Raw genomic sequence first — 23,688 nt, 5'->3', positions numbered from 1 at the left:
AGTCAGGTCAGGTGATGTACTGTAACATATAATTCAGAGTAAATTTCACTGGATATCATGGCAGTGTAATATTGTGTACAGATTATTATATCAGACAAGCTGACGACGATGATGATTATCCAGTCTGACTTTAGAGCTGTTATAAGATTGATCAAATGCCCTGCTGGATTCCACCCGGAGTTTTATACTCAATACTACATAAACACAGCCCTACTTCCTTCAAGCGTTTTACTGGGCCAGGAACCTGACCGCAAGTTTCATTTCTTCAGTGCCATGTAGAGTCCCAGGTTTCTAATTTCTGAATATCAAGCTCTTCGAAACCAGATGAAAAAGACAGTTTGTGGTTCCCAAATGGTGCAATGGAAAAGTAAAAATCCTCCAGAGAAAGAAAGAAATTAAAACAGGTTTGCTGCACAATCACTTCCACATGCACACTTTAACCGCCTTGCATTTCTTTAAAACCTCCACACTCACACACAAACATTCCCAGATACAAAAGTGGTGGCCTTAGGTTTAAAACTGGTATAAACCTTAAACGCTTTATACGTCCTTACGGAATCATCAGGAATAACAACTACAGAAGAGATCAGAATGAAGTTCAGAATCTTTAGGAGCATCAGAAAAGAAAAGAAAAATACTCTGCTGCAGTACACACTTTCACTCCAACTCACAGGTATGGGTAGCCTCACTTATTATCATATTCAATATTTAGTTGTTTTTAGTTTAGTGTATGTTAATTTATTAGAACACAATATGACATTTAATAAAACCAAATGACTAAATGTAAATAAAGCAAAGCAGCATCACGGAACGGTTCAAAGGCCATGAGTTTCGAGTTCCTCAATCCTGTCTATGCCACTTCTCCAAAACTGGATGAACTGGCATCCACACGCACACTTCATCTACTCAGCATTTCATCATTATCCCCAACCTCAACCTCCTCTATTCAGGGTAAAGCAATACTGAACTACACTTAATGAATTAAAAGCTACACCGGTATTATACCCATCTGTTTTATACATCTTTCCAGAGCTGACAGGACAAAGATAATAAGATGATACTGAGAAGATTAGAATGGAGCATCAGAATAATCTTACACATTATATTTACTTAACCTATCATTTTGACTTTAAATATTAAGCAATGTGATTTTGAGGTATTATTGTTCAATAACTTGTTTTAATGTAGCATCGTTTCAAAATAAGAAATTATTGATTTACTTATTACACTTAATAATCTGATGTTTTAAATTAGTATCCCAGTAATTTGACAATAATTTCAACATACAATGTTTTTTTTTATTCCTTGTTTCAACAAGGTAAATCAATTTGACTCGCATTTTCATCCATTCAATTCAATATTATTTGTACCGAGCTTTTAACAATGGTCACTGTCATAAAGCAGCTTTAAATCATTACAGAATCAAAAAGAAATTATGGAAATGAGTGAAAAATGTGTATGCATCAAAATGATGAGATTGTCCCTGAGGAGAAAACCGAGGGTGACGGTGTTGAGAGAAAAACTCCCTGAGATGGCAGTAGGGAGAAACCTTAAGAGGGATCAGACTCTACAGGAAACCCATCCTCATCTGGGTGATAACGGATAACAGGGATTGTTCTGTAGTCATACTGTGTGTTAGGAGGCTGGAAGTTCAGTATAACAGGAGTCTGAGGAGTTTAACTTAATATGGAGTCCAGTTTCGTTATTAGTGGATCAGGTACTTAAGCGTTTGTATGAAATCCAGTCCTGAACTATTGAGTGACGGGACTCGTTATTCTGACATAACTCTTCTTTTAGAAAATATTATTTCACACCTAATGTATGGTTTCACTAACTTCAGGTGCCGTTATGTTAAATAAATGATGTTTTTATGTACTTTTGTAATGTACTTTTTCACTAGCATGACTTTCTATAGTAACATTAAGCCATACACAGGCTGCGACATTGCACTCGCAAAAATAAAAATGTGTGCATGGCTGTTTGATTTATGTACACAGCTCTTCTAAGTCCGTATCTCATTTGCGCTCGCTGAATTTTGTTTTATTCTAGCATCATACTTTCGCTTTGCATTCTTTAGGCAGAGTACCGTTCAGCCAGTCGTTTAATTAATTTAATTGCGGCAAGCCAAAATTCTGATTAAAATTTGATTAACTGTGCAGCCTTACTATGTCTCTGTGTCTATTCCACAGGAAGCTGTACTACGAAGTACAGCAGGTTTTGGCCTGATGTGTGTTCTCCTGCTGGCTGTTACCGAGGTGAGCAAATCCATCATCTCGGCTACGGATGGTCTCTACACACACGAGGATCAGGTGAGAGAAATAGTGAACATGGTGCTTGTTAAATTTATATTAGACGTATTATAGATGAAAACATGCGCATGAAACTCATAAGAAATCTGTGTCATGTCTTGACTTTTCATAACATCTACACATAATCTTGAGCACAAAAGCATCTTTAGGATGATGTAACACATGGGCATTGAAGTTATGGAGGATGTCTGACCATCTGGCAGACTGATGAACGAATCAGAGTGTGTCAGAGGATCCCACTGCCAGTTTCACAGTTTGGTGGAGGACAGGTCTTGCTCAGGGGCTGCTTTTCATAGTTTGACCATGTCCACTTGGTTACTGGAAAAGCGCCTTCCTGTTTCGTCATGTTTAAACCCTTACCGTAGAGAAGTGTGGTGAAGAATGAACCAGAGAACCCTGATTAGTTAAACTGAAATAAAATTCAGTTCATCACTGCAATTGTGATTCTTTAAGTATCAAGATTTTAGAAATATCCTGATATGGATATTACACTTTTCCCTGATTTTGTTACAATAAAAAAAAAATAAATTAAAAAAGTAATTAAAACGTAGCTCGCTCCTTATAACTTCTTACTTAAAAATGAGAGTTTAACATTTAACTTTAAATAAAATAAAACAAAAAAAGCTACATATCGCTATAATTATTGTTTCTAAACAAACTTAGTAAATAATTCACTCGTACCACAAGGGATGAAAACATGTAAATAGTTCAGAGTGCACCACCTGGAGGATTATAAAGAAACAGCAGCATTTTATCGTCTTCAAAATCTCAAAACTCAACTTGACAGTGGCCACGTGAGTTAAGTTTTAAGACTGGTGTAAGTGTGTGTAATGAGTTTGGAGAAAAAGGCAGATCAGAGGCTTTTAACGTGCATAATTTTGAATAATGTACGGCCATAAAATTGAATTTTTGTTGCACCACTCTGAAGCTTTTGCGGTCGATACAGAATCATTTATATCTGAAGATGATCACCGGTCACGGCCAATCACACTTAAAAACAGATTATTCTGGTCACTGACCAATCGACTGGTTCATCTCCATTATTTACATGAAAAAAGTTTTTTCAAAAATCAATTTCGGAGTCAGCGTGCTAACATGAATCACAACACAAAAGAATCTCATTTTATAACTGAATCAATTTTTCCCCGTCTTGATTGCCTAGTTCGTGCTAAAAACAAAAAAGGCACTTTAAATAGCACAATCCAGGGCCCGTATTCACAAAGCTTCTTAAGTCTAAAATTTGCTCCTAGTGACAAAATTCTAAGAAAACTTCTTAAAGTTATGACATTTTCTTAGAATTTCCCCTTAAATTTTGGACTAAATGTTAGTAAATATAAAAATGATTCACAAAACATCTTAGCCCTAAAAACAGCTCCTAAGATAAAATTGTTAAGAGTAGAGAGACTTTTTAAGAGTTTCTACAGCAGAGGACAAAATGGCAGAGAGAAATATTCTCCAAACACTAAAAGTAAACACTGCTCTTCTGTCCAATTAGGTTTTTTTTTCTGGTTGATTTAATCCTTCCATCTCTCTTGAATTGTTGGCTACATACCATCCAAAAGTGCAACTTAAATAAACGGTCCTGCAATCATGTGAAGTCCCTAGCAACGGGGTCAACCACACCCCCACACTAAAATAAGGGATGCTCTGAGAAGTTTCCTAAATCACTTTTAGTTTAGGACTCCCAGCTAGGACTTTTTAAGCTAAGATAGGAGCTCTCTAAAAGAATTCTGAGAAGCTTTGTGAATACGGTCCCAGGTGCGCTTCGTCTGGGATCTCAAGGCACGTGTACATGTGCATGTTAGTGATGTCACCATACAGTTTTTATTTAGAGTTTCAGTACTTTTTGTCTAAAAAATCTGCTCTGATAATAAATGTGTGTTTAGCAAAGGCCTAGTTAGGTTGTGAGACACTGTGTATAGACAACATCTGGATGATACACCATAATCTAGGACTAGGTTGTGTCATAGTGTCAATATAGAGTTTAATATAGCAGGAAACATGAATTTGAGCTTTATATTTTTATTTGTTTGCAGAAAAAGCAAACAAAAAAATAAATAAAACTTGCACCTTGCTGAAGTGCTGAAGACTGTGCTGAAACCTTGAGAAATAACATGCTCAGTGAACCAACGAGATCTTCAAGAGAGAAGAAATCCTGTATAAAACCCCAGATTAAAAAAAAATAAATACTAAATAAAACTTTTCCAGTCATCCCTACATCACGGTGAGTGTTTCCTCTGTAGCAAAGTGAAGAATCAATGTCAGGTGTTTCGTCAGTCCTGGGATAACTACCCACAGTGCACTGCTCACCTGTCCCCAGCAGGAGGCGGCGTGGAGCGGCGTCCATCCGTCCGAGTCCGTCTCGTCTACGGCTGCTCTGCGCTCCAGCAGCACCTCTCCCACTGACAAGTAGCCGTTAGCTGCCGCAACATGCAGCTACACACACACACACACGCACAAGCATTTAAATGCAAATAAAAAAAAATAATAAAACACACACCATTAACATGTGCAGCACTTTACTGCCTACTTGTCTTGCCCTCTTTCCCTCTTGTCTGTCTCTCGATCTCAGTTACCTTTCTTTCTTTCGTCTCTCTCTGTCCTAGTCTTTTTTACCCCACCATGTCGCTTCCTGTCTCCATCTTGATATCTGCCCTCCTGTCTTGCTCTCTGTCTCTCTCTCAGTGCACGCCTGTCTCTCACCAGAGTGGCCCCCTGCTGGTCCTTGACGTTCAGGTTGTCTCCTCGGTCAATCAGCGCTTGGACGTCGGTCAGCATGTCTCTCTCTTTGGCAGCGCGACACTCGTCTATCTGCTCCTGAGTGATGCCTGTGGACACAGTTACACGCTGATCATCGGTATGCGGAGACGCGTCTGTTCAGCACTACGCGGCACGGCCGATGCTACGTGCTCACGCTGCTAGTGACGGGAATGTGTCGGATTTTGTTGCGATTCTGTGACTCTGAGGACGAGACTCACCCCGCTCGGCCATCACCACCTCGATCAGCTCCAGAGTGGCCTCGTCCTCACACAGGTCGTAGGGCATGTTCCCGTCTGCGTTCACCGCCAGCAGGTCTGCTCCTCTACACACACACACACACACACACACACACACACACAATTACAACCTAGGAAATGTGTGCTTACAGTAGACGTGCTGCTCCTACACTTACTGTACTTTGTATAACAATTACTGTAATTAAAGTAAATACGTGCTGCTCCCAGACGGTATTTTGTACTATGCAATCGTGTGTAAAAGTTTGTGCCTCCTTTATTTATTTATTTCTTGGTGTGTTAAAAACATAATAAAAATCATCTGATCGTAGCAGGTCTCAGTATTAAGCAAATAAAACCCAAGACGAACAACATAATATAACACCAGTTAAACTACAAACTCCAATTCCAGCGAAGTTAAGACGTTGTGTAAAGCGTGAATAAAAACAGAATACAAATGACATGCAAATCCGTGTTGATCCTTATTCAACTGAAAAGACCAAAATTCAAATTTCTACATGAGTGCAAGAGACAAATTAGCTTTATGAGTTTGAACACTAAATATCTTGTCTTCGTGGTGATTTCCATTGGACATGCAGGTCATTGGTTCCTGTTCTTATTTACGCTTATGTCGTAATTGGGGTTTGTACATCAGAATGGCTGATGAATAAAAGAATCGAAGGTTTGGAACGGCCTACTTAAAGTCCAAGGTCCTTAACCTAACTGAAGTGTTGTGGCGGGACCTTAAGAGAGTTTGAGGGTTCGAGCAATAATTGGATCTACAAGCTCCTGAATAATGGGGGGAGCACTTAGTATTGAAGGCCCAGCGAAAAAAAAAAAAAGTCATACTGTTCACCTGATGGTATCTTTCCCTTATACTAAGACACCCGACTCTTCTTATGTTAAGGAGTTAAAGGAGGTGGCACAAGATTTTACACGCGACTGTAATTAATGTAGTTACGGTAGACGTGCTGCTCCAGCACTGACGATAGTTTGTCCGGTTGTTATTGCGGCTGTAAATACCGGGACAGACACTCACGCCTGGACGAGGATCTGGACGAGGCCGGTGTGTCCGCACGTAGCCGCGGCGTGAAGCGGAGTCCAGAGTTCACTGTCGCACGCATTCACGTTCGCTCCGCAGTCGAGCAGACAGCGCACCACATCGACGAAATCATCAATGCAGCACTGGGAGAGAGAGAGAGAGAGAGACAGAGAGAGAGAGAGAGAGAGAGCGGCTTATACACAGACTGTGTCCAAACAAACAGTGCATTATGGGTATTCTGGGAGATATTTGAACATTTTAAAGTGGTTTGTGAAGCTTCCATGAATCTAAAATCTTTTTAAATTTACAATAACAAAAGCTGAACTTTATGAGCTCTCTATGTGCTGTGCTGCTTATGGAGAGCCCATAAAGTTCAGCTTTTGTTATCATGAGTTCCTGGAAACATTCCTGGTTTGTCTTTTGGCCACACGCGGGGGAAACAAGATAATAAACTATCATTTATTTTGTTTTTTGTTTTTTTCCTTTTTAATTATAAAAAGGCAGGTTCAGAAAAAGTAAAGCTCGCATTTTGCCACTCAGTACACTTGGTCCACCCCAGTAAGTTCCTGGACTGCAGAGAGTTACAGACTCAGGGGCAGGAAGCAGCTTGGTGGAACTACTGGGGTGGAAAAAAAAACTGGCCCTGGCTCCTGGAAATGCAGCTACATTTCCTGAGTTTCTAGGAAAGTTCCTGTGGTGAAAAGACACAACAATGTTGAAAAGCAATGACTTATACTGCATGTGTGTGTGTGTGTGTGTGTGTGTGTGTGTGTGTGTGTACCTGGTGTAAGGCTGTGAGTCCATCTTCGTTAAACAGGTCTGGGCTAACACCATTCTTCAGCAGCACTCTCACTGCAACACAAACACACACACACACACACACACACACATTAAAATCACAATGTTTATTACTCACAATCCAGAATGAGAATAGGCGTGTCTTTATTTATTTACACTAGGAATGTTTACAGAACACTTTAACTTTACGTAAGGTAATTTCCAGATCTACCTTCGTCGATGTCGTTCCTGGCGGCGGCCTCCAGCAGCGTGATGTTGCTGGGGAACCTCACCTTCTTCCCGCCGTCCTTCTTGCCCCTCCTCTCGGCGCCGCTCTTCCGGTGCGCGACGCTGTTCTTCGCCATGCGCGCGTTCTCCTTCTCCATCTGCGCCCAGCCCTTGAGCTGCTGCGCTCGTCTCTTCTGTGCGTGCTTCAGTCGATCCGTCGTGGAGAGTCGGCTCACGTTCGACATCTCGGACAGCAGCTCGCCGTGCTCCGCCATTTCCACAGACAACCAGCAAAAAAACAACAAAAAAATAAATAAATAAAATTTTGGTTTGCGCTCGTTTCGTGATCAGGGGATCTCTGACGCTGTACTCATTCCTGCGACCTCCTCAGAAGCGGGTCGCCTTGTGGTTCCTGTACAGCTTTGTGTCTCCTGATTGTGGAGATGCTCCTGAAATCTTTGGACCTTCTCAGTTCCACCAGGTTCATCAGCTCAGCGATAGTTTCAGACGAAAAACGTTAAAGTAAACAGAAACTGTTATGAGATGAATAGTCTAAAAGTGTGCAAGGAGGAGAAAGTGACAATGAAATTATTTAATGGAAAATAAATATATATATATTTTTTTTATGAAGTGAATTAGGCAAGGGTTTAGTTTAAAATAAAATGTAAAAAATGTCAAGTTCTTGATTGTCAAGTTCCTTTACATCGGGCTTGAGGACACTTTATCCAGCATGAATTCTGATGAATTAAGAAGGATGCGTTACTTCATATGAGCCTATACGCATTGCAAAAATAAAAATAAAGATCTTTCCTGATTTCAGACCTTCTACAGGTTCAGTCTTCCTGATCTCAAATCAAACATTCTTTATTTGAGCTCTTTCTCCTTGTTCTGCGGTTTCGGACGAGGCCTGAGGACAGTGCAAGGTCAAGAACTGAAGGAGGTGAACGTGTTGACGAGCAGAAGCCGAGACTCGCCAGCTTCAGGTTCACCTTACAATAGAGCTAAAACTCTGGAGGTACAGAAGGGAAGACGTGTGCGTTACAGTGGAGAGCTGACCTTCTCCATCTCACCGGGCTTTTTACAGTCTGACTTTGAAGTTCAATCCTGTTTTAGCGCCTTTAGTTTCTTGGTTTAACAGTGATAGCGGTCGAAGTACAGCAGGGCAAGACACGCTTGACTGAGAAAAAAATAAATAAAAAAAACTAATAAGAAAGGACGGAAGCAGTAAAAGTCATGATCTGGTCCGATCCTGGTCCTCCTGGAGGTTACTCTGGACTTTACAGAGGACTAAAAGTCGACCCACGCTGACGTTCTGCCATTTCTCCAGCATGGGGGGAAAAAAAAAAAAAAAAAAAAAAAAGAGTCTCTTCTAAATGAAGCCTAAGCAGAGAAAAAGCAGCAGATTCTCACAGCAGGTCTCGGTTCCTCATCGCAGCCCCGGAGCAGCTCCTCAGGATTCGGATCCATAACTCCTGTACAGTGAATCTCGTTTAAATTCCAGTGTGAGAGCGAGAAAATGAAGCACAGCCATCCTAAGGAGTCAGTTTTAAGATCTGTGGCACGATGGAACCGAACCAGGAACCTGAGGAGACAAAGAGCGACAAAGTGAGAAAGGACAGAAGTGTACACATGAAGGAGAAAAAATCACACGGTGTCACGCTGTTATGGGAAAATAATCAGTGACTGATGACATAACGGCAAGCGTTCTTGTCTCACAACAACTTACTTGCGTAATTAGAAAAGAGGAACAAAAGGAAAATAAAAACTAATTTGCTCTCACTGATCCAAAATGGATTTATTTACAATTAGTTTTAATTTATACGTTATATGTTTGCATTTGAGGCGGTAAATGCTGCAGTTCCTCTCTAACCCTACAGGTGGTGCTATAAACTATTCACACAAATGTTTAATATACTGTAGAACTGAGATATTTATAAAAGCATGATACTGACAGAATCGCAGTACAGTATCGTGGTCTAATCCATAGTGATTTTTCCCTAAGACGTATAACATTCTGTTTATTGTGACATTTAACTCGCTTTTTTATAGATAAGTTTTTATATCTTATATTCTGCATTTATTATTCGGTGTAATTTATATTGTATATAATTTTTTGTCAGATTCTTTTATTCTTTTTTTTTATCTTGTACATATTATTCTTTACTTATTCTTTTTATTAAAGCTTTTTCCTTTTTTTTTTATTTATTTTTTTAATTATCTGCACAGTCTGGAGTTTGTCGCAATCGCATTTCACTACTGCTGTACTCGTACAACCATATATGTAAAAAATTAAATACTTGAATCTTGAAATTATAAAGTCTAGGAGCAGATTTCATTACCATTTTTTTTTTACATTTACAGGTTTTTTTTTTCACAGCTACTTGGATTTTGATGGCATATTTATTAGTAACATATATATTAATAACAAAAGCACCATATTCACGCATAATGCATAAATAATACACAACATTATCTAGTCTAATCTAATCTAATCTGCAGCACAGGCCTCGTCTACGTTACAGCGCACAGCTCCTATTTATAGATCTGCATTCATTATTGATAAATGTCAGTAACCACGCAGTACACGTGTAGACAGGAGCGAGGACTGAGAGGGAGAGAAAGCGGGGGAAAAGACCTTTATGTAAATCAATGCAGACCCCCACTACCCCGTTACATTAAAGTTGGAAAGAGAGACGAACTCTGAAACCATGAACTTCAGAGTGCAAGAACTCATAGCGCAGAACTGAAGAAAAGTCACGGCAAGAAACTGGGAACCGCTGTGGTCGGAAACCTCCGTTTTATAACATCTTAGCTAAATTTCACACAAACAAGTAGCCGCGGTGCTAGTTCCACATCACGCAACAGGACGAGAGAATATCTGACATGTTAAGTGAAGATGAGACGACAAGCACGCGTTAACAAACTTACAAAGTTAGTTTTTGTCCTTTCTATTATTTGGGTTACAAAACCAAGTTTTAAAAAGTGCACCACATAGGAGCCAATACTTTCGTTCTAAACTTCTTCGACTGCACTGTACAAGCATTTTATCAAACGCTATTTTATCAGACATGTGGAGGGCAAACAGCAGAGGTGGGCAAAGTACACACATCCTGCACTTCCCTGGGGCGAATATTACTTAAGTACAAGGAGAAGTCCTTCATTTACACGTCTACCTGAGTAACAAGTACAAAAAGATAAGGCTTTCAAAAATAAACACACCCTCTCTCTCTCTCTCTCTCTCTCCTTTCCGGCTATGAACGTTTTATTTCCATCGCTGTCTGCAACCCGCTCCGCTTCGGATTTTAAACACCTGTAACATTAGTAGGCGTGTCTCAATGGAAAGACAATTCACGCAATTACGCATAACAGTCATCAGGTGGCGATAGTCCCTCTTTAAATACCACACACACACACCACTACGTCGTTAGGTAGCACGACTCCATGTGGACGAGTACAAGGACAGATATTTGCTGTACCTTTGTGTGGGGTAAAAGTAAACGCATCCTCTAATAAAACTACTAAAAGTACTAACACTCAGATACTCAAAGACAGTCAAAGACAGTAACGAAGTGCTTTTACTCAGCCACCTCCTGCTTCTGGTACACGGTTACATTAAACAAGCACCGCGGGTGAAAGTTATACGCCATGTAGTGAGCGGACAGTTAACTGGGTGTGGCTGAAAGATGAAGTAGAGTCATGGCAATCACGATAACACAGTCAAACCGAATATCACAGAATAGCACCTCCAGTGTCTGGGTTCGATTCCCGCCTTGGGTTTGTGTGTGTGTGTGTGTGTGTGGGGTTTGCATGTTCTCCCTGTACTTGGTGGATCTCCTCTGGGTTTCCTTCGACAGTCCAAAGACATGCCGATGAGGCTATGGTCAGGAGTAGCACAGTGGTTAAGGCATGAGACTACGGTTCGGAAGGTCCTGGGTTCAAATCCCACGACCACTCAAGAGTGCAAGAATGCTCAGATATATAATGAGATTGAAAAACGGCTAAAACGTTCCCAATTTAGTTGTAGTGTGTGAATGAGTGCACGTGTGTATTTGGATTGGCACCCTGTCCAGGATCTACTCCGCCTCATGCTCCAAGTCTCCTGGGAGAGGGTCCAGGCACCCCAAGATAAAGCAGTATGGAAAAGAGTGAACCAATCAGGACAATGTTGTTGCGCTCTTTCTAGCTCCGCCCACACGAAACAAACCCGTCCTGAACACACCGGTTCTCACGTGTGTGAGGTTTAACGACCTGAAAAGCCAGCCTACCGCTGTACAGACCGGTGTCTCTTTCACCAGGGATACCGAATAGCACCATGAGTCATGTGACCAGTTATAGGTGTGCTACCTAGACCCATGTGTGTGTGTGTGTGTGTGTGTGTGTATATACATATGCGAATACTAAAATAATATTTAGACATGACACACCCTCCTTCCCATCAACTTTCTCACACAGTGGACCTTTTCTCCAAAATCTCTCACACCCACAACCAAACACACACAACCTTTCAGTACGCAGAAGCTTATTACACACACACACACACACACACACACACGCCCTCTGCAGAATGACAAGACAGCTTGTCATCTCATGAATTTTATATTTCATTAAAGATCTGAGAAGCTCATCAACATTTAATGAGAGTTTATGAGATCATATCCAATCCGGTTCAGCACATACAGTAGATGTTGTGTGTGTGTGTGTGTGTGTGTGTGTGTGTGTGTGTGTGTGTGTGTGTGTGTCAGAAACGTTGTATTTAGAGTGAACACACCCTCCAAAACAGTCATCATCATCATCATCATCATACACTGGATCTTTTCAGACGTGGAATAAAACAGAAAGCCTTTTTCTTTCACACACACACACACACACACACACACACACACACACGTTTAAAGAGCGAACATGTTATGACAAGCTGAAGAAAAGCCAATGCAGTGGGCGTGGCTACTACAAGCAACAAGCCAGCCACAAAAATGCACAATAAGCACGTTAATGTAGAAACGGCACGAGAAGAACATTTTAGGTCACGGTGCAAAAGTTTGCACACCCAGTCTTTTTTTTTCCTTCTTCTTTCAAAGAAATTCCAAATAACGAAACTTTAACCCCCCCACCACCATCCCCACCCCAGCCCACCCCAAACGAAAATCCCAAACACCTCTGTGTGACACCTTTACGTTCCCAGAGCTGGCTGTAACGAGGCCACGTGTGGCACGTGAGTTTAAACAGACACTCCTGAAGAAATCTGGGAGGAACCCGGGGATCCGAAAGCTTGGAGGCGGTTATGAAATCGACCGCGTGGAGTGTGAGCCACTAAGGCAGCTATGAAAGAAAAAAGGAAAAACATTTTTCAAATGTAATTTTTAAAAAGTTACCGCAATAACAGACGTAACGTGCATCATGACATACAGACATGAATTACAAGATCGATACTGCACATCTTTAACGTTTGGTCTGATTAAAGTTAAAGGTCAGGAAAACTCCCGGGTCCCGCGCGGTTCGCTATCTAGCGCCTGAACCCCCAGTGGGATTATAATCTAGCCGTGATCAGAGGAGACGGAGATGAGATGTTCAGAGCAGGAAGCAGTGCAGCGGATGCAACAACTTCAAAGCCAAGATATTCAGATAAAGCATTTTTCATCAGTAAACACTCGGGTTGACGCTTAAGTGAAGTAAAAACTTTGTATCGCACGGGGTCGTGGCGCGGGACCTCGCTACACCACTACTCCACAGCATGTTCAGGCGGCACGAGCGCGACTGCTACGCCGAGCTCTTAGACATAAATGGAGAAGATATTTGTGATTCCTGAGGCACACACTAGCTCAGATATCCCCAGAGTGTGTGAGGTTCACACTGAATTATGTTTTTAACAAGTGAAACGTGGATGTGTTTCTTTCAGCAATCTTGAAGCGTTCCGACACTTTTAGCACCGAGGTTTAAAGGTTAGCTGTAGAGTACTTTCGCTGCTTTTACAACCTTCTGATAATGACTGCGCCCTCACACACACACACACACACACACTCGTTCTAGTTGTGCTCAGTCACAATGATAAGGTTGTTTTATAAAGCAAAAAAAGTGCTGGCTTGAACTTTTTTTGCGATAAAGGTTTTTCCCATGATGCACTTTGTAATCTTAACAGCATCTTAACAACATCCGGCGGTATCTCTTTACCCGGCGGGTGTCAGGTTAAACCACAATCGAGTGAGTGACGGATCATGATTGTTTTGTGTGGCTACAAGAATGAATTTATATAAATGGCTGTTAAATTTATATAAATGTTTGGATTTGAGGTGGTACAATGTTGCTGTTCCTCTGTAATCCTCCAGGTGGAGGTGGTGCGCTCTGAACTATTCACGCCGTTTGGTGTCCTGACCAAATTACCTGTTTAGAACTAAAACAAGAAGTAAAAAAAATTCTGAAATCACAATACCTAATCACATTAGTCACAATAGAGAATCACAGTACAAATCGAATCGGCACCAGGGTATCGTGATGATATCGTATCGGGTGCTTCCTGGTGAGTCGTGTCCCCTAACGTCTGGTGATATCTACGGATTAAGTTGTTGTAATTCACCGCGTATTCTTGCACAAAACAACTTCAAAGTGTGCGGAGGAACAAACATTCAGCATAATAACTTCGGCTGATGCTTCGTGCTGGTTTTCTTGGTTTACACATAAAATGAGGACCTTGCACTTTAAAACATGGACAATAACGCTGCTGCTGAGACACACACACACACACACACACACACACACACTTTATTCCATGTTTCACTCAAACTGCTGCAGTCATACTCACACACTATATTGTTACCCTTTCATACAGCACATCTAAAATATTTTATACATTTTATATAGCTACATTTCTATTTTTATGTTATTTTATTGCAACTCTGTAAATTTGTAGATTTGTACAATTCCGAATTTTTGTAGTGCGATTGTTATTTTATTGCAGTAAGATCTCCCTATTCTATCCTCTCTCCATTTGATGTCTCGAAGAGTTGTGTAAGCATTTCACTGCATATCATACAGTTTGATTTTCGCCTGTAAGCAGCTTTCTGGTCTTCATGCTGGTTTGTCCTTCTTAACAACAAATGCAGTCTTCAGTGAAACTCAAGACTGAAACCAAGAGTAGACTCTCAGGGATGTCGATGGTTTAAACAATTAATCCAGCAGGACACACCTGAGAGTCAGCAATGTGGTCCCATAATGTTGATCACTTGGAAATTTGATGGTTTTTAGCAAGGTGTTTAACAGAGATCTGGACGTAAATATCATGTAATAGAAGGTGAAGTTTTGGTCCATCGCTTGTTATTGATCTTTTGATGTCCAATTCATGTGTTGGAGGAAAAACTAAAGTATTGTTTTGTTGCTTGCTGTTCCGATACTTTCGGAGGAGACTGTATAGTCGTTTTTTTGGTACACAGGTCTAACTCAGGAAGGATGTCAAGCACCTCAGGGGAAACCTAACAGGCAGCTTTGGGGCCTCAAGCAAGACGGTGATGTGGACAGAATCAGCAGCGGACGGTTGTAGTAAACAGTGAGGCCCAGTGCGGGGCGGGTGCATCCTCACCAGTTGATTTGATACCAAAAACGATCCAGGGTAAAGACACTTTGGAGGATGTTAACCTTGTGAACGTGTCACACACCAGCGAGTATGCTTGACCATAAACATCTGAACAAATGGCAAATGAGCCACAAGATTGTCAGAACAAACCAGTACATGGTTGTCTAAAAAACCATTTAAGGAGAACCTGTGCGTTTGATAGACCTCCAAATTCCCGCTAGTGGGGGTGTTCTATAAGCCCACATTCCTTCAGTGAGTAGGAGAAAAGTGCCTGCTCAAGTTTGAACGACTAGCATGATAATTTATAATGTCTGGCCCACTAAAGTATAAGAGGGACGGTAGTGTGAGAATGGGTACGAGAGCCAAGAAGAAGAAAAATGGAAGTGCTCTCTGCAAGAAAACATGGTCACTTCGTGGTTCCCCTCAACGGTCTTGTCAAGTGCGTGCAAGGATCGTGGTGGTTAAATGCTGGCTAAACTACTGCGCTTGCAGACTTCTCTTCACATTTTATCCACAAGGTTTTGCAAAAGTTATTTACTCAGATCGTTAGTGTGCACATCTAGAAAAAGCGGCCTGTACCGAAGCGGAGTGTATGCTTCATTATCACACACAGAATCAGATCCAGCCCCGCACTACTCGTCTGCTTGTTAGCATTCTTCTCCTATCTCTAACATTCCATGGCATGTTTTCATCTCTGGGATCATATCGCTTTCCTTTTTTATTTGCCTTCAGTCACAGCACTCAGGATCAATCCCAAAAATTCACACCGTATCTATCTATTGCTTGGTTTTATCATGGAGTCCGCGTAGTGATATTAAAGTCAGCGAGGTTTAGTCATCTGGGTAATGCATGTATAACGAGGTGACCTAGATAGGCAGCCTATCTGGGTCACTTCCAGCTTTAGACGCAGTGTGTAAAAATACATTGTAGCGCAAATCCTTTTTAAAAAACGTTGTTAGGTACATGAAAAAACGCATGTTGAGGTATGTAGAGCTGTGACGCAGGGAAAGGACATTAATCTGATTTGTGCCCATTCTCAGTGATTTTCAGTTCGACTAATGTCCCTGATTTGTCTCAAGCCGTGAGATTTCTTAAAGGTTTTAAAGTATTAACAACTGCTAATAGTAGGTAATAACAGAATCATCGATTTGATCACGATTTTGGTTCCCCACAATTAAATGAACACGATATAAGCAAAAAGTGTGATACTGGAAAAATGCCAAAATCAGCAACTGCAAACGAGATACGTCTGAAAGCACTAGAGCTGTGCACACATTTATTTTCGCGGGTTGTGGCCTATGATATTGCTATTAAAAGTAGCGCGAGTGCAAAAGTGTATTGTGTGAGTGCAACAGTGCCGGTCTTCAAGTTTTTTCAGTTTGGAGGCAGGAAAGGTGGCTGATCTCTTTCTCCTCCTGTGATTGGTCAGTCGATACACTACAAGACCTGGCTGTAAGCAAACATGAGTACACGGTTTAACTGACTTCATTATGTTATTATTGTTTATTCGAGGAATTATGATCTATGAGTTGTACAAACTAAATTTTACCTTCATTTACTTAGAATTGAAATAAGGCTATTTTCCTGCCAGACGGTGATTAAAAAGTGTTGGAAAAGAAAGAAAACAGCGCAGCAAAACAGTTCTTCTGCAAGTTCTCCCAGTTAAAAAGATGAGAGAGGCCAGTAATTTTCATCACAGGTACATCTCAACAATGAGAGACAGAATAATTTTTTTTTAAATCCAGGGAATGACATTGTAGGATTTTCAAAGAATTTATTTGCAAATTATGGTGAAAAATAAAGATTTAGTCAATAACAAACAAACAGGATTTCCGGCTCTCACAGACCTGTAACTTCTTCTTTAAGAGGCTCCTCTGTCCTCCACTCGTTACCTGTATTAATGGCTCAACCCGTGGGGTCAAAAGGATCACAAGAACTGTAAGCAAAAACCCCAAAACCACACGGGGGGACCTAGTGAATGACCTGCAGAGAGCTGGGACCAAAGTAACAAAGGCTACCATCAGTAACACACTGCGCCGCCAGGGACTCAAATCCTGCAGTGCCAGACGTGTCCCCCTGCTTAAGACAGTACATGTCCAGGCCCGTCTGAAGTTTGCTAGAGAGCATTTACATGATCCAGAAGAGGATTGGAAGATTGTCAAATGATCATATGAAACCAAAATAAAACTTCTTGTTTGCAGGAGAAAGAATGCTGAGTTGCATCCAAAGAACACCATACCTACTGTGAAGCATGGGGGTGGAAACATCATGCTTTGGGGCTGTTTTTCTGCAAAAGGACCAGGACGACTGATCCATGTAAAGGAAAGAATGAATGGGGCCATGTATCGTGAGATTTTGAGTGAAAACCTCGTTCCATCAGCAAGGGCATTGAAGATGAAACATGGCTGGGTCTTTCAGCGTGACAATGATCCCAAACACACCGTCCGGGCAACGAAAGAGTGGCTTCGTAAGAAGCATTTCAAGGTCCTGGAGTGGCCTAGCCAGTCTTTAGATCTCAACCCCAGGGAAAATCTTTGGAGAAGAAAGTCCGTGTTGTCCAGCGACAGCCCTAAAACATCACTGCTCTAGAGGAGATCTGTATGGAGGAATGGGCCAAAATACCAGGAACAGTGTGTGAAAACCTTGTGAAGACTTACAGAAAACGTTTGACCTCTGTTATAAACCCTTTGTTGGCAATGAAAAAGTATTGAGATGAAATTTTGTTCATGACCAAATACTTATTTTCCACCATAATTTGCAAATAAATTCTTAAAAAATCCTACAATGTAATTTTCTGGATTTTTTCCCCTTATTTTGTCTCTCATAGTTGAGGTATACCTGTTCTCAACTACCTATGATGAAAATTACAGGCCTCTCTCATCTTATTAAGTAGGAAAACTTGAACAATTGGTGGCTGACTAAATACTTTTTTTGCCCTACTGTAAACTGACTAGGCAGCAAGTCAAATTCTACCCAATAGTAATACTGGTTAGCTACCAATATGTAGTTTTAATAATTCTTGCTGATGAAAACATGGCATTAACCGTATTATATCTCACATTCCCTTGTCCACATTTTTGTTTAGATTTTAATGCATCTTTAGTTTCACTTGAGTGGTTGCAATCCAGACACTAGGCAAGATCGGTTTGCCTGATTGGTTGAGAGAATGTAGCAGATTATACGCAGACTTCTGATCACTACAGCAGATTTCATGTAAAGAGAGACTGACAAAAAAAACTCTGGGTGCACCCTTAATGAGTCAGGTGTACAGCATGAGAGACTGAAAGCTGCTTTATTGAGCACAGGAAGCTTAAAGGCAACGGATAAACCCACACAGATAATCTCGGTCATGTATAGACAAAAAAAAACAGAGAGAGAGAGAAAGAGAGAGAGAGAGAGAGAGAGAGAGAGAGAGAAGAGGATGTGGAAACAGGAAAAAAATGTGTTTACTGACTGAGAGCTCAGAGTCTCAGGTCCGAGGGTAATCAGTCCTCCAATGCATCAATGTACACAGTAAATCAACACACTGGGACATAAAACTCCATCCAATCTCACACTACTACTAAATCTAGTTCCATTTAATCTGATCTGAGCACATGTTCCCCGAGGCTGCCATCCTGCACGCAGTTTGTGTAGGAGCTTCGCGGTTTTAACACCACAGACATCCAAACAGCACATCCGTCCGGTATGACTGGCAGACATGTAGATGTTCTCAACTCTCTGATATAAACTGGGACTGCCAAAACGTTTGCTGATGTTACTAAAAGACACAACTTCCACCAAGCACCACATCCTAGGGCCATTTACAGACACACAGGAAGTAAATCCACCCCTGTTGTTTTATGAGAAATTGCATGCACTAAAATTGTCTGCTATTATTATGACTACCAGCCTATTTGTTTCCTATTTCTCAGACTGGAGACAAATCCAAAGATTTTAAAGAAAATTGATTGTTGCTAGGCAGCACGGTGGTGTAGTGGACTTTTACCTCCAGGCTCGATTCCCATCTCTGCGTGCATGGAGTTTGCATGTTCTCCCTGTGCTTGGTGGGTTTCCTCCGTGTACTTTGTTTTTTTTTCCCCACAGTCCAAAGATATGCCATGTAAAGACACGTTGCTCTTTGAGCCGGTAAAGGAAAACGTTTAAAAAAAAGGTTTAATTGTGTGTTAATAGCTAAACACTTACTAAAAAAAAAATGGTACCAATTCAAGAGGAATGGGACATCCAAATTTCATTTATTATTATTGGCCAGTCAACATAAGAGCACTGATGTTCTGGTTAAAGAATGACATTAATCCCCCTGTTTGGAAAATTCTGGAGAGGGCTTTAGTTAGGCCCACTTCTCTAAATTCAAATTCAAATTTTATTTGTCACATACACAAACATACACAGTACGAAATGTAGTGAAATGCATTATAAGACTGCCATTGACCCTAAAAGAGAATTAAAGTTTACAAATAAGAAATACATATGAATAAAAGAAATACGATAGAAATTAAATAAAAAAATTAAATTAAACTAGGAAAAATAGAACTAAAAATAAAAATGTGCTAGAAAAAATAGAACTAAAAATAAAAATAGAAATATGATGTACAAAAATAGAAATATACTGTACAAATTGTAATAATTGTCTAATAGCATTATTGTGTTATAAAATACCATTTATTTATCCAATGTCTAGTTTGACCTCTAATCCAGTTGTTAAACATTCAGTTAAAGTCTGGAATCAGGTCAGACCATCGTTTTCCCTTAAAAAGAGGTACCACAGGCTGCCCCAATTGCTAAAAATTACATGTTTATTTCATCAATGACAGATGATGCTTTTGAAGTATAGGCTAGAAAGGGTTCGGTCTTATTGTCTGAACTTTATATTGATGGAAATTTTGCATCCTTCAAACAGTTGGTACAGAAATACGACATTCCCAAATCACATTTTTATAGAAAAATGCAGCTTCGGAACTTTGTGGCATTGAATCCTAATAATTTCCCATCATGCCCTCCACTGTCTTTATTGGATTCAATATTGGAATGTAAATCAGTCCAAAAACAAACTATACGCAGGATTTATGAATCACTCAGTACGTATGATTCAACACCTTTGGATTTACTCAAAAAAGTGGGAAACAGATTTAGATGAACCAATTTCAGAGGAAATCTGGCACAAAATAAAACAGGGAATTTTCTCATCACACATTTGCCTTAGGCATGCTGTAAAACAATTTAAGATTGTGCATCATCTACACTGGTCAAAAATCAGACCGTCTAAGATTAAAGCCGGTATAGACACCACATGTGACAGATGCAGGCAGGCTCCTGCTGCATATATTCTGGACTTGTCCAAGACTTTACATGATCTGGACTGATATTTTTGAAACCTTTTCTGGACTATTCGGAGAGATCGTAGCGCCAACTCCATTTATTGCATTGTTTGGTGTGCCCTCAGAAAAAACTAGTACTAACTAAAGGAAAATTTAAATATTGTCCCCTTCTGTTTCCTTTTGGCTAGGAGACTAATATTGACTAAATGGAAAGACCCTGATCCACCAACATTTAGCTGCTGGATAAGGGAAGTGATGTACTGTCTTAAACTGGAGAAAATTAGGTATACAGTTAGAGGGTCTAGTGGCACATTTTATAATATTTTGCAGCCTTTCTTAACTTTTGCTGAGGGCATGAATGCAGATAATATTGTACTGTAAAGGAAGGGTGTGGGGAAGATTATTTATGTTTTTTTTTATGGACATCTGATTGTTATGGCATCCTTGTGTTTGTCTGGTGTTGGGGGGATGGGGGTTTGGTTTTGTGTTCTCTTTTGTTGTCTTTTGTTGTCTTTTGTCTGTATAGTTTAAAAATAAATAAATAAATAAATAAATGACTTAAAATAAATAAATTAAATAAAATAAAAAAGGGTACCAACTGAGTAGACCTTGGACCACGAGACTAATTCATTCCGGAGGCGGGCTCATATTCCAAAACACTCATAGACCCAAACACACATGTGTGTTGGGGTCTGTCGTTATGTGTGCGCGCGCATGTAAATTTAAACCGTGTCGGTTCACAAACACATGCTAAAGGCAAGAGAGAGAGCGAGAGAGTGTGTGTGTGTGTGTGTGTGTGCGCATGTGTGTGAACCGGCACAGTGTCAAATTACGCGCTGGCTCAGTTGTGATCACATGACTCTTGGCGTCAAAACAAGAAGCGCATGCATGATACAAGATACTCAGTGCTCGTAAACCAAGACTTTCTCATTTTTCAAGTCAAAATGTATTAAAAATCTTTGCTCGTCTTGCAGAACACTTGCAAAAACTGCGGTACTCGCAATCCGAGATTTCACTCTACATCTTATATACATTAAAACAACAAGTGTCTGTCTACAACTCCCTGCGAAAACAAATCCAGGCAGCAAACATGGTCCACACACACTCACTGTGAACCTTCCGTACATCAAGAGAAAGCATTAGAGCCAAAACGGTTTAATGTAAACATTTTTGTTACTGAAAAATGTTTATCAACTTAGCACGTTAAACACACTGATAAGCTCTGTCTCTCCTGAAACACCCTGCGGTCATTGTGAAGGTTGTTATGATCGGAATATAAAAATGCAAACCAAAAAATTCTGACTTTGCATTAAAAGGATTTACCTATTTTTGCAAGCAAAAAACAGAGCTATCTGCAAATTATAAGGTGAAATTAGATGGAAGTGAAAAGTGAAAGTGGGTCAGCGTTGGCATTTTTTCCGAATTATAAACGTCACTTTGAATTTCAGTCATTTCTGAGGCTAGCGATATGTGGTGCTAAAAGCTAACTGGAATCGTTGTAGCTTAACTTACCCCAAGAAACATAGGAGTCGTCACAGGGTACGGATAATGGAGTTCAAACGAATGAAAAGTAGTGGTAGCGTATATATTAAATCTAAGCTAGCTAGCGGTAACTGAGGTAAGTAGGCGAGCTCCAGCTCTATTCGCTTCGCCCATTCGCTTATTTATGGATTAACCTGGGTTTATCGAATATCGGCTCTCGGAAAGGAGAAGACATTCTGAACCTCCAAACCATCCTTCAGAAAACCTGAGTGGCGCCACCTAGGGGTTTTCCACTGTACACAGTCTGTTTTTCAGTTTCTGTACAGTACGCAACAAATGATACATTTATGAATATTTAATATTTAATTATTAAATATTCTCTGAGAAAAAGTTTGAGCTAGAGGTTAGGGACAGGATGCTAATGGAGTAGACGGACGAAGTTAAACATATACAATGTTTTTAAACATGCAAAGGATTTACCAGATTGCGTGCGCGTGTGTGTGTGTGTGTGTGTGTTAACATAAACGCGGCTTGTTATTGTAGTGTGTGTACAGTGATAATCTGTTCAATCTGAGATAAGGAACACACACACACACACACACACACACCTGTATTTCTGCCCTGCAATAATCATAAAACTTACACAATCATGTCTAAATCTTTTTATTTTATTAAAAATATATTTATTTTAAACTTGTTAAATATAATTTAAATCTCATAAATCATAATGATAAAAAATTATAACTTAATATAACTTAATATAAATTCTCATACATTTTCATAATTCATTAACATTTACAAAAACTTGGGGCGAAAGAAAATCAAAAATAATTTCAAAGTTATATAAACTTTACCGCACAAATAAAAACAAAAATAAAATTAACAGAAACGTACAGAACACCAGTTCTGGTTATTTGATGATAGCAGGATGCACGAGGCTATGCTAGCCACTACGCGTACTTTTTCTTTCCCCATCCGCATTCCGACACGCGCTCTTTTCAGTACTGTGATTGGCTGGCCGCTCTCACGAGCACGCATTCCTCCAATCACAGAGCGTATTTCTTAAAGAGAGGGCGTAACTTGTCGCAAAACAGTTGGGGGAAAGAGAACTTACCCCAGCCACGAAGATCTCACACAGGATGTTTCGTAGTGAACGCAAAAACGGTTATCGATCCGAAACGACACGTCACCCGCGCTTTTAGACGCAAACAGAACTCTTAGATGATAATATAAATGGGGAAAAGTGAGTTCGCTAATGAGTTACGAAGAAGCGAAAGAGGAGCCGGCTAATTAGCTTAGCATAAAGCGTCAGTTGGAAAGGAAACCTGTCGCGGAAACTGAGCGCGCGGGGGGGGTATATTATTTAATATTTTAGCCCCAGACTTCAAAAAAATATCACCACAGAGTGCGAGAAAAATAGAAAAGCAATGTGTACCAGACCTGTTCGCTTGAAGGCCGGCGCTACGGGTCTGATGAAGGCATATCCGCGTTAACCGCCGTGGTTATGTCCCGAGTAGCGGCTCCATGTCTGCAGCTCGGCGGGGTAAAGCTTCTCCATAACAACCGCGCCGCTGCCCCACTTTAAAAAAAAGGAGCCGCGTTACCGCCTTTGTCCGTTAGAGGGAGACATTATGCAGTTTGAAATGGGCACGCCTGGCGCCGCCAAAATCAACTGTTTATTTAAGTCATAATTAATTTGTCCACTAGATGGCGACATCAATGAGACACATTACAGGTAAATAGAAAAAAGTGAACAGCAAGTGTACAGTACTGTATATATCGCATAGTTTCAAGTTTATATATGTATATCACTCACTAATTCATCTTCCATACCGCTTTATTCTGGGTTCAGGGTCACGGGGACCTGGAGCCTGTCCCAGGAGACTTGGGGCACTAGGCAGAGTACACCCTGGACAGGGTGCCAATCCATCGCAGGGCACACACATATACACACACATACTGTGGGCAATTTAGA

The 23,688-nt window shown here is 40.5% G+C and overlaps 1 protein-coding gene across 1 annotated transcript in view; it reads right to left on the bottom strand.

Annotated features, from left to right (window-relative positions):
- The window catches only part of ppp1r16a (protein phosphatase 1, regulatory subunit 16A), a 44,213-nt gene extending 20,932 nt beyond the window's left edge, over positions 1-23,281 (bottom strand). The window contains exons 1-8 of the mRNA XM_053511093.1: positions 23,154-23,281; positions 8,172-8,931; positions 7,354-8,086; positions 7,126-7,196; positions 6,342-6,487; positions 5,288-5,391; positions 5,013-5,137; positions 4,620-4,745 (exon numbers count right to left, since the gene is read on the bottom strand). Of these exons, the coding sequence (XP_053367068.1) occupies positions 4,620-4,745; positions 5,013-5,137; positions 5,288-5,391; positions 6,342-6,487; positions 7,126-7,196; positions 7,354-7,624 (843 nt within the window). The 5' untranslated portion in view covers positions 7,625-8,086; positions 8,172-8,931; positions 23,154-23,281. The remainder of the gene's footprint in view (positions 1-4,619; positions 4,746-5,012; positions 5,138-5,287; positions 5,392-6,341; positions 6,488-7,125; positions 7,197-7,353; positions 8,087-8,171; positions 8,932-23,153) is intronic.
- Between the last annotated feature and the right edge of the window lie 407 nt (positions 23,282-23,688).

Source organism: Clarias gariepinus, chromosome 14 (genome assembly GCF_024256425.1).
Source record: "Clarias gariepinus isolate MV-2021 ecotype Netherlands chromosome 14, CGAR_prim_01v2, whole genome shotgun sequence".
Taxonomy (NCBI): domain Eukaryota; kingdom Metazoa; phylum Chordata; class Actinopteri; order Siluriformes; family Clariidae; genus Clarias; species Clarias gariepinus.
This window is presented reverse-complemented; position numbering and strand designations above follow the sequence as displayed.